Raw genomic sequence first — 10,879 nt, 5'->3', positions numbered from 1 at the left:
GGGCGCGGGGGCGGGGCGGCGGGGAGCTGGGTGCCGGGGATGCCGCGGCCACCGCTGTCGCGGGACGGGTTCGGGTCCGCGTCGCGCTCCGTGAGCGCGGGGAGCTGGGCTGCCCGGAGCGCGGCGGCTGCAGCGGGAGCTCCCTGAGTGCCCGCCCGCCATGTCCCGGAAGAAGACCCCCAAGACCAAGGGGGCCAGCGCGCCCGCTGCCTCCGCGCTGCCCGCCGCCAATGGGTCCCGGCCCACGCGCCCTGGGACTGCGCGACCTGTCCCCCAGGCGCGGCCCAACGGGCCCCCGCAGCCCGGCCGGCCCTCGCTTGGCGGGGGCGACTTCTACGACGTCGCCTTCAAGGTGAGCCGGCCCCCACCCCACGCAAGTGCAGCAGGTGGCGCTCGGACTGAGCCCAGCGGGGAGGGGTCGGAGAGGGTATGAAGGGCTCCGCGGACCCTGGGCAGGGAGCCCGCCCGAGCGGCACCCTGTAGCTGGCACGGCTGACACCGCGCACGGCATACACACACAGCTGTCAGACCCGGATTTCAGATACCGAACAGCTGGCATGGCCTGTCCCCTAACGCCCCAGCTGGCAGGGTCGGACAAGGGGTCCCGAACCTGGCAGGCACTCCCTCCCCATTCCCTAATGGCCCCCGCACCCACCCGAGCCCCAGTTTCACCATTTCCCATGTGCTGCCTTCCCTCACCCCCAGGGTCTGTGGGTCTCCTCTTTTTGGGGGGAAAGGGGAGACTAAGAAGAGGTTTGCCAATGGGGTCGGGAACACTGGGGCCTCCTTCAGACCTAGGCAGAAGCCTGCGGAGGGGTTGTCCCCACTGTCTTCAGGTTTTGGAGCCTTTGACAGCAGGCTGGGGGAAGGGTGGATGAGGGGGAGGCCTGATTGCTCCCTCTTGGTCTTGGTCCCCACACCCGACCTGGGCCTTCTCAGGCCAAGATCTGACCTCATGTGGCAAATTCCTCCAGAATCTTATGAGATTAGAAGAAGCCCCATGGTCTCTACCCCCAGAGGCCTCTCCAAAGGTCTTCAGGCACCAACCTCCAGACTCCACTCCCTACCAAGCCCCAAAAGCTCCCCTTCCAGATCAAGCTTGGGTGTCTAGGGTCTGGGGGTGGTGTTAGGTAGGGCCCTGGATGGAAGCAGCCACCCCCACTCCCCACTAATTGAGACAGACTACTGTTCAAGCGAAAGGGGACCGAACCTTCTGGAGGTGGAAGCTGGGACCATAGACGCCCTGTCTCCCCCAGGCCTCCTCCTTGCAGGCCTGGGATAGTTCGTCTACTCCTGACCAGGCCAGCTCAGGAAAGACCAGACACCTCTCTGGGTGGGCCAGCAACTCGGTCCCCTCTGGTCCTAACACCTCTAATCATCCTACTGCCCCAGGTCATGCTGGTGGGGGACTCAGGTGTGGGGAAGACCTGCCTGCTCGTGCGCTTCAAGGATGGGGCATTCCTGGCGGGGACCTTCATCTCCACTGTGGGCATCGACTTCCGGGTGAGAATGGAGGCTGATGTCCTCAGCACTGAGCCGACCCAGCCATGCCCTGCCCCACCCCCCTGCACCGTCATTAAGTTCTCACAATACACCTGGGTAGCGTTCTCCCTTAGCCCTGGGGTACATCCTGGTTGGGACGCTCAGGGTCAAGGTGGTTGAGGTGAGATGCCTTAACCACCAAAATGCTCCAACTCTGGATACCCTAAGGGTCCTGGAGACGGGTGAGGGTGGCATGTGACTGAAGCAGAGGGTTGCACTCCCTGTGCCTGGGGCTGTATTCTGTGCCTCAGGGTGGGTGGGCTGGGTGCCCCAGGGGGTGGCCATCAGAGGGAACTCAAGCCCATGTTCCCTTGGGAGGAAAACATCACTGCCCCACTGTACACAGAGGCCAGGCAGCCTGCCAAGGACCGAAGAGAGAAGTGGCTGTGGGGCACATGCCTCCTCTTGGAGCTGGGGGTTGGGGGGTCCCTACCCTTGGGCAAGGAAGCTCACAGGAAATGATCCCACCGGGCTGTTCCCCTCTGCCAGAGCCCCCTCCCACATTGCCCCCAGCAGGAGGGCTGTGTCTCTGGGGTTTTTTTGGGCAGGGGGGAGTGCCCCTGCGTTTCAGGGCTCCCCACATGCCCCTGACACCCTAACAGCCTGTGGGGCCAGCAGGGAATGACGAGAACCAGAGCAGCCGAGCCCCCTCTACCCACCAGTCTAAAGTCTGAGCGTCTTGCCAAGGTGCTGGTGTGTTCTAGACAAATCCCAAATTTGCATTTTTCTCACCCTTTAATTAGACCCAGTTGGCGGAAGACTGGGAGGGAGGCCCATTCTGGGAACGGAAAAGGGGGCTCCCTCCAGTCTGGGGAGCCATTAGTTACCCTGCTTGGGGGTGCAGTTCCCCTTAAGTCTTCTGAGATGAAACAAGGATTCAAGTGCCAGAAAGGGACAGTGTAGGCTCTGGACACGTGGTCCTTAGCCTGTTTTGGCCCCAACTTCCCCCTTCTCACCTCCCTCTTGGTTCTGGGGCAGGTGGTGAGGGAGGTGAGGCCGCTTGGTTCACACCCCAGTTCAAGGGTGCCAGTGAAGGCGGGGTGTCCTCCCCAGCCTCCTCTTTGCCTGGCAGATGGCTTTGCCACTGGTTCCTGGGAGACCCAGAAGCACCCTGACAGCAGGAGCTCAGGGAAGAGGGAGGCGGTGTGGTCCCACCTGCCAGGGCCAGAGGCCACCAGGCCCTCAGCCAGTGGTTGGCAGGCCCCAGCCCCACCCAGCAGATGGTAACCGTGGGATTGGGCCACTCCCTGCCAGTAGTTCTGAACTTCAAGGGCCTGCTGGGAGACCATTACTAGCCAGCAAACACTCAATGTGCACCCACCGTGTATCAGGACAGATTCTGGGCTCTGTGGTTACTGTACTAGGTCCTGTCCTGTGGCAGCTGTTGTCCCAGCAGGAAGGGAGTCTTTTATTTTATTTATTTATTTATTTTTTATTTGACACACAGAGAGAGAGAGATCACAGGTAGGCAGAGGCAAGCAGAGAGAGGGAGAAGCAGGCTCCCCGCTAAGCAGAGAGTCCGATGCGGGGCTTGATCCCAGGACTCTGAGATCATGACCTGAGCTGAAGGCAGAGGCCTAACCCACTGAGCCACCCAGGTGCCCCAGGAAGGGAGTCTTTTAAATTTGAGCAAATATTTAGCTCTTGCTCTGGGCCAGTCCTCAGTACTTTGCACACAGTAGCTCAGAAAACCACTGTGATGGGCACCCTGGTTATCCCCATTTGTGGATGGAGAGACTGAGGCACAGAATGTTAGTAATGGGCCTGGGGTTATACCAGGATGACTTCACCTAAGTCGTGTGGGTGGCTCTCTGAGCAGAAGCAGCATCACGTGTAGAGCTGTGAGCAGCTGATGGCCCCTCAGAGGGGTTGGGGCAGGGCTTCTGGGCCTGCGGGCAGGCATTGGCAGGCTGCCAGGGTACGGGGACAGATGCACGTGGTGAGCCTGAGCTGGCAAGGAGGTGTGGGGAAGCAGACTAGGGCTAGGCGCCAGGGGGAGGTGAGGCAGCAGGGCTGGTCCAGAGAGGTGCTGTGGCAGGGCAGGGAGGAGGGGGAGGGTCAGCCCAGTCAGTCGTGGAGTCAAACCACGACTGACTGGGCTGCGTCATTGAGGGCGGTGGAGCGGCAGGGGCCGTGTGCCAGGCCTCTGAGGTGGGCAGAGAAAGCACACACGTGGCCCGGGACGGGACAGGGCCGGCTGCGGGGGGCAGCCACCTCCAAGTCCATCAGGAGGGCCAGCTGAGTGGGAAAGGGGCCTAGAAATTACCAGGCACGGGGGCGGAGAGAGCTGGGGGGATCCCAGGATATGGGTTCAAGGCGCAAGTTTACCTGCAGGTTCAGGGAGGCGAAGTGGCCAGACGAGAACCAGGAGGTGGGCATCGGGGATAGAACCAGCCAGCTGAGGGGCAGACAGGATAATAGTGAATTTCGGGGGCATGCCAGGGGCTGCTCCATCTCAGGCTCAGTCCTGGCCTGGAACAGCGGCCACCCCCACTGCACCCTCAGGAGCCCCCCAGAAGGGGGCAGCACTGTCTCTAGCTGCGGGGCTCAGCAGAGCTGGCTGGCTGTCTTTCAGAACAAAGTTCTGGATGTGGATGGCATGAAGGTGAAGCTGCAGGTGAGAGGCGGCGGGGGGGCGGGTGGTGAGTGGAAGGGTCGGGGGTGGGTGAGGGACAGGGGCTGGCAGCCCTGACTGGTGGGCTGTGCCTGCCACTGCAGATCTGGGACACAGCAGGCCAGGAGCGGTTCCGAAGCGTCACCCACGCCTACTACCGCGACGCCCATGGTGAGCTGGTGGGCATGGGCGCCAGCCCCAGGAAACAGGAGGCTGTGCCCCCCGGGTGCCCTGCTGCCCTGGCCTCTGCTCAGAGGAAGGTGCCCTGGGAGCGTGCACGGCAGGCAGTGTGGAGGCTGCGATGCCCGAGGGTGTGGGTGACAGGAAGGTGCTGTGGGCCCTGGCGGTGTTCTCACGGGCCCTCTGCCCCCAGCACTGCTGCTGCTCTATGATGTCACCAACAAGGCCTCCTTTGACAATATCCAGGTCAGTGTTTTCCCCCCTTGTGGTGGTCGGAACAGGCCATGTCGGCATTAGGGTCCCAGAGGGCTGAGCACCCTACTGACAGGGAGAAGTGGCCCCTCTGGCGGCTCGGGGTGCCTGAGAGCCAAACGGGGTCTGGGGACCTTCTAGCTCTGTCAAAGGTACTTGTCAGCGATGCCTCAGCCTGGCACGGGGACCACTATTTCTGGGCCCCTCCCGTCGGCCAGAGCCCAACAGGCGCTTTGTGCAGTGTGGCCTGGAGGGGCAAGGGGCACGCAGGAGTGCCAGGCTCCAGCTGGCCTCAGCTTGCCCCCCAGGCCTGGCTGACCGAGACCCAGGAGTACGCCCAGCATGATGTGGTGCTTATGCTGCTGGGGAACAAGGTGAGTGCCCGGGCCCACCCTCCTCCACCCTGGCTCTTGTTGGGGGGGTGAGGGACGGGCAAGCCCAGGGCCGGTTCTCACCAAGACCCCCGTGCCAGGTGGACTCTGCCCAGGAGCGTGCGGTCAAGAGGGAGGATGGGGAGAAGCTGGCCAAGGTGAGCCAGGGCAGGGTGGGTGGCCAGCGGTGTCCCTGGGGTCCAGGACTCGGGCTGTCCCCATCAGGCTGCCACCTGGCTGGCAGCACCTGTTTGCAGGAGTATGGGCTGCCCTTCATGGAGACCAGTGCCAAGACAGGCCTCAACGTGGACTTGGCCTTCACTGCCATTGCAAAGTAAGTCCTAGTCTGCTAAGCCCTAGTCTGCTTCCTGGACCAGGAAGAACGCCCCCCACACCTGAGGTCTGTTCTTGCTGGGGTAGAAGCCACTCTGTCCCATGGTCACTCCCGCCCCACAGGGAGTTGAAGCAGCGCTCCATGAAGGCCCCCAGTGAGCCCCGCTTCCGGCTGCACGACTATGTCAAGAGGGAGGGCCGAAGCGCCTCCTGCTGCATACCCTGAACTTGGGAGGGCCCTGCAAGGCTGGATGGAGATTCCATAGCCCCCGCCCCCCAATTCAGTCATCCCGCACTCAATCCTCGGATATCCGTTCCTGGGACTCCCAGACGAAGTCTTACCTTTCCCAGAGGCTCAGGCCCAAGAGGCTGTAAGGAGCCAGTGGGTCTGCACCTCCCTTCACCTGCTGCTGCCTGAGGGCCCTGGAGGAAAAGCAAGGGTCTTGGGTACAGGAGGGAGCAGCCAGTGCAGGTCCCTCTGCTGCCCCCTCCTGGACACGCCCAGCCTTGAGGCTGGGCCCCAGTGCCTAACCCCTAGAGAAAGCCTTGTCTTTGGCTGTCCCCTTTTTCCCTGTCCAGGCAGGGAAAGCCAGGACTCCTGCCTGTGCCGAGGGCTGCACCGCAAACCATACCATGTATTTGTGCCCCAAGGACCAGAGCCACCTGCTTCCAGCTCACACACTAGGAGACTCTGGTTCCAACATCAACACAGACCTCCTTTCTTGCTACCTTGGAGAATGCCAAGGTTGGGGCTTTGTAATAGATGAACAGCATGTGGGAAATCACAGAAGGTCAGAGAAACTAGAACCGCCAGCCTCACCTGAGACCTTGCGTGGGGAAGTCAAGCCAGGGGCTGGTAGTACGCTTCATGTACTCAAATCTTCAAGTCTATCTTCAGATTAATAAGCTTTGTTTTCAGTTCTAGTGAATAAAGTTGTGTTTTCTGGCCTGCGTCTCTCTTCTGCTGAAAATCCCCCTTTAGACCCCTTGGCAAAGTACAGATCATCGGGGCACCTGGGTGGCTCAGTGGGTTAAGCCGCTGCCTTCGGCTCAGGTCATGATCTCAGGGTCCTGGGATCAAGTCCCGCATCGGGCTTTCTGCTCAGCAGGGAGCCTGCTTCCCTCTCTCTCTCTGCCTGCCTCTCTGTCTACTGTGATCTGTCAAATAAACAAATAAAATCTTTAAAAAAAAAAAAAAAAGTACTGATCATCTTTAACACTGAGAAAGTGGCACCCCGCCCGTAACTAGGTTGCTTGGAACCCCAATGGTCTCTAGGGAGCATGGGAGAGCCTAAGTGGTTCATGTCCACTCCCCTCGCCCTTCAAAGACCCAGCGGAATAGAAAACAGAGCTCCATGGCCTGTTAGTGAAGAATTAAAAAGAGTTCCTGACCTACTGAAAGCAGGGGCCGAAAAAGCCCCCAGTATTTCTGGCCTTATAGGGAAATATGGAGAAGGCAGTTCCAACAGAGGGGGAGTCATGGTATGACCATCCTTCTCCCTTGGCTCTGTCCAAAGACTGCTGGGAGACGAGCTGGTGCTCCTGTTGTGGAACTCAGACTGGATCACTCAACCGAAGAACCAAGAGGCACTCAGAGACCTTGGGGGATAGGAGGTTTACTTGAGACAGCGGCAGGCTCAGAGGAAAGTGATCTCCAAAGGTCTGAGCCCAAGCACACGCAAGGAGTAATTCGTACATGGCACTTTGGTGGGTGTGGCGAGCGGGGCAGGGACTGGGATTCCCCTGCTGGCCCAGTAGGCCATCTCACAACTTTTCCTTATGATATGCCCCCTTTGATGCTCCTTTAAACACTTAGCTTAGAGGGCATCATCTCCATCTGCTCTGGGTTGGTAGCCTTGCAAAGCTAATACGTAGGCAGTGGTCCACCTGGTATTTTCTATGAACTCTGAGGGTATTTAGGATGTGGGGACTAACAGTGATGAGGAGGATGGAGGAAGAGTGCCCTCAAGGTCTGTTTAGCCTTTGTCTTCCTCTCGAACTCCTCCATCTGACTGCCCACAGTGGGTTGGACGGATCTAGTGAACTGTGGCACCCACATCACCTCTAAACTACAAGTCCCGCCAGGTGCCGGTTACTATTCCATCCGGCATTTCCTCCCGTGATTTATGCAGACGGGGCCTTATTCTGTAGGCAGCGCGTGGCAGGCGTGTGAGCACTGAACCCAGTGCCCCATCTGTCTGACTTGACGCAAGAGCACTGAGGTTGCCCAGGGTAAGGAAGACTGTAAGCAGGAAAATGTGGCGACACATTCAAAGGCAATGCAATAAGCAACACCACTGGCAAGTCTCTGGGGGAAAAAGTCTAGTCAGAAGGGGCAACAGTGTACAGTCCGACTCCTAAGACGCCGACCAGCACTAGGGACCATGTGAGCCAATGTCCATCTCAGTGGGGACCTGTCAAAGGGGAAGCTAGAGTGGGCCCACAGGCTCTGGCTGGACTTTACACTGGTGCCACTCATCTGCATGAAATTTTTTTTCCTCCCAAGTAGTGAACTCACAGGGGACACCCGAGACCTTGAGGGCAGGAGTGGCTAGAGCCCTGTTCGCTGCGGTTGAGGGGATGTTTCCTCCAATCTTGGACTCAACCGCATCCTGTCTAAAGGGTACCGGGGACCCTAAGGAGATTGGGGTCCTCTCAATGGTGTATCTTTGTGACTCATTAATGTTGCCCCCCGGGGCCTGAAGCTGCTCCTTTGTCTCCAACGGGCTGTGTTTCCTGGGAGGCTCCCTGTAGATCTAAGAAGGGAAACCCAGTGTCCCAGGCATGCAGGGAGTACACGGGAGAGCTGGGGGTAGGAGATATGGCCACGGAAGCTTAGCTTCCTGACAGACTTTGCTGAAGTCTCCTTGAGGGTACAATTCATTTGCTCCACTTTCCCGGAACTTTGGGGCTCGTAGCCAGCGTGGTCTCCAGGTGATGCTTAGAGATGCAGGCCCATTGTCACTATGGAGTGTTAACGCAGGCCAAACCTGGGCATGGCAGTCCTTTTCCCTCAGGACGATGGCAGGGAGGCAGACTTTTTTTCTTTTTAGCTTCCCTTTCGGCTGTGACCTCCTTGTTCGTGCAGACCCTACTCGCAGCCTCTATTAGCTGGGTGATGTTCATCTGTCCCAGCGAAATCCACTAGGTTTCAAGTTTTTCCTCACGTCTGGGGCACCCTGAGCCATGAAGGAGGGGTTTACCATTTGCAGCTTTCCTGGGCCTCAGGGTCAAATGGAGTGCACATCTAACAGCTTCAGTTTTTCATGGTTGTCCCTGGGGACTCCCTGGTTCTTGGGTGACCGGGGATACCTTAGTCATGTTCATGGGTTTCTTAGCTCCTGCTTGGATTCCTCAGAGGACCTCCTGGCATCCGCAGGTGCGGGCCTGTCCTTAATCTGTGGTGAAGTCCCATGCTGGCCGCTGCTTGGGTGCAGCTGCTCTGGCCCAGGCAGCCAGGCCAAGGCCTCCCGCAGGTGCGTGCACTTCCCCTTTCCTCTGTTAAACATGGCATGGTAACTGCTAGCAGTCCTCCCAAGATGGCTCAGAATCTGGAAGAGGGACTCCATGAGATCTACCACAGCCTGCAGCTTCTCAGAGGAGGGTGGGGGGTTATCTTTCCAGTCGAGGAGATCGGTTGTAGAGGAAGGCTGGTAATACATCACAGAACGGCCGGGCTCCCTTCCATCCCATCCCATCCTCATCATGACTCTTGGGTTCCAGTGCCTCTCATACCAGCATTTGGAAGGCGTATGCACCCGGCCTGGGGCACAGTCCGGAGGCTGGTTCCGGAGGGAGCGGATCCTCCAGGCCTGGGGACAGTAGGGAGATTGATGGCAGTGGAATGTCTGGAACTGGGGGGCCAGGTGCAGACGGCCTTGGGGTTGCATACGTTGGGGGCGAGATCAGTTCACCTCCGGGATCTCCGGCCAGGATGTGCAGAGGCTGGGGCTTCTGCTGGGTCACTTGGGTGAGGCAACTCAGACCCTGGCCTGTCCCTGCTTATTTCAAGTGAATCACATCCTAGGGGGAGAGTCTAGTTGTCCTGGTTCTCCCGTCATGACTCGCCAAACCGTTGGGACATCTAGTGTCCCTTCCGAAGGCCACCAGACATTAAAGGGGTGCCACCCCAACTCCCATAGGGTTCTCAATTTGCTGCGGTCATCTTGACTGAATTCTCCTGAAAACTCCTCAAGATGTTTGATCATGGTCGCAAGGACCATACTCTGGCCTGATCCCATGGTGATGCTCCCGCGTGCGGGGACTCAGAGACCGGGTGGGTCTCTAGGGGAGGTTTGGCGGTGGTGGGGTCAGTGCTGACTAACGATAGGAATCCATTCCAGTGCGTCCACACACCGCAGCATCGCAGACGGGCCCACTTGGGATCCGCAAACTATGGGAACCACGGGTGCCCGCCCCTGGAGTCTCAGAATCAGTTCGCCTGGCGGCGGTGGGGCCGGACCACGCATCCACGCACAGGTCCACTCCACACGCTGACACGTTTCCTCCCTAGGAACTCGGACCTGTGACACCGGAAAAGTGCCCGGGGCGTCACCAGGCTCCCCCTCCCATCCCCGTGGGTGCGTCTCTCTGGGTCCAGGGCCCTGGGCCCGACCGTGATCCCACGTCAGGACCAGGTCCTCCCCTGCCGCGGCCCCTGGGCCCAGCGTTAACAGCCGAGCAGGGCGGGTTCCAGGCAGCCGGCAGGGAACTGCCCGACGTCAGGCAGGGCGCACCTCCTGCATTAGGATCCCCCTGACCGGGGGCAGCGACGGGCCCCCGCGGGTGGCCTTTCCGGCCTGGACCGAACGCCCACGAAGAACCACGCGGCACTCGCAGGTCTCGGAGAACACCACGTTTATTTGACGCCAGGGGCCTCGGACGAGGGGCGCAGCTCAGACATCTCTGCTTCCGCGCACGCGGCCTCCTCGTCCCTCCCGTGGGGACCGACCTGCTCCCCCCGACTCACCACTTGGCTCTCCTGCGCAGGCTCCAGACGCGCCGGGCTCCCGCCTCACCAGCAGGCTGGCGTCCGCGGCTCCCCCGCCGCCCTGGAAGGCACACAGCGCCGCACCGTGAGCAGAGGCCCCCTCCCCGCCCCGGACGAGGCAGCGTCGCACCCACCCCCGCCAGCACGCGCGGCGCACCCCGAAGCCTCAGTAGCGTGCGGATAATCAGACTGCGAGCGCAGTTGTCATACGAGGTGTCAGAAGTACGGCAGCTCATCACAGGCTCCACGCCGCGCAGGGGAGCGGGCCCCGCCCAGCCTTACCTGCGGGGAAGCGGAGGTCTGGAGGCTCCGACTTCCCGGGTCGGTGGGGGGTGACGAGCGGGGAGGCAGAAGACGCGAACGGCGCCAAGGCGGAAGGGCGTCAGGTCGGACTGCAAGCCTATGCGACCCCTCACACCCACGCGGCGGTCAGCGCGCCTGCCCACGGAAAAAAAGCCACCCCACCTGCAGACGATCCGAAAGAACTGCGCAGCGCGTGGCTCAGGCTTTTATAGAAAGGGCCCCACCACTGTGATTGGGCCATCCTGACGGAAGTACCGCCCCCCCCCACCGCTGATACGCTCCGGGTCTCCCCGG

General features: G+C 60.2%; 1 protein-coding gene and 1 non-coding gene across 8 annotated transcripts; one reads left to right on the top strand and one right to left on the bottom strand.

Annotated features, from left to right (window-relative positions):
• RAB26 (RAB26, member RAS oncogene family) lies at positions 1 to 6,240 on the top strand. 7 transcript variants are annotated; one of them, XM_045071931.1, is made up of 9 exons: positions 2 to 352; positions 1,393 to 1,503; positions 4,118 to 4,159; positions 4,261 to 4,327; positions 4,530 to 4,582; positions 4,897 to 4,962; positions 5,061 to 5,117; positions 5,217 to 5,293; positions 5,872 to 6,240. In XM_045071931.1, the coding sequence occupies exons 1-9, from the start codon at positions 161 to 163 to the stop codon at positions 5,975 to 5,977; spliced, it is 771 nt and encodes a 256-aa protein (XP_044927866.1). In that variant the 5' UTR covers positions 2 to 160; the 3' UTR covers positions 5,978 to 6,240. The 7 variants fall into 7 exon arrangements, with proteins under 7 accessions (XP_044927863.1, XP_044927860.1, XP_044927866.1 ...); XM_045071932.1 differs by having other exon boundaries at positions 5,416 to 6,240; XM_045071929.1 differs by having other exon boundaries at positions 4,885 to 4,962.
• A 4,203-nt stretch (positions 6,241 to 10,443) lies between these two features.
• On the bottom strand, positions 10,444 to 10,526 carry LOC123389747. Its single transcript, XR_006604401.1, has one exon. It is a non-coding gene; the product is annotated as a small nucleolar RNA SNORD60 (small nucleolar RNA).
• Between the last annotated feature and the right edge of the window lie 353 nt (positions 10,527 to 10,879).

This window comes from Mustela putorius, unplaced genomic scaffold (genome assembly GCF_011764305.1).
Source record: "Mustela putorius furo isolate JIRA1106 unplaced genomic scaffold, ASM1176430v1.1 tig00004007_pilon_pilon_pilon, whole genome shotgun sequence".
Classification (NCBI taxonomy): Eukaryota; Metazoa; Chordata; class Mammalia; order Carnivora; family Mustelidae; genus Mustela; species Mustela putorius.
The sequence above is the reverse complement of the archived record's forward strand: the minus strand, read 5'-3'. Positions and strand labels throughout refer to the sequence as shown.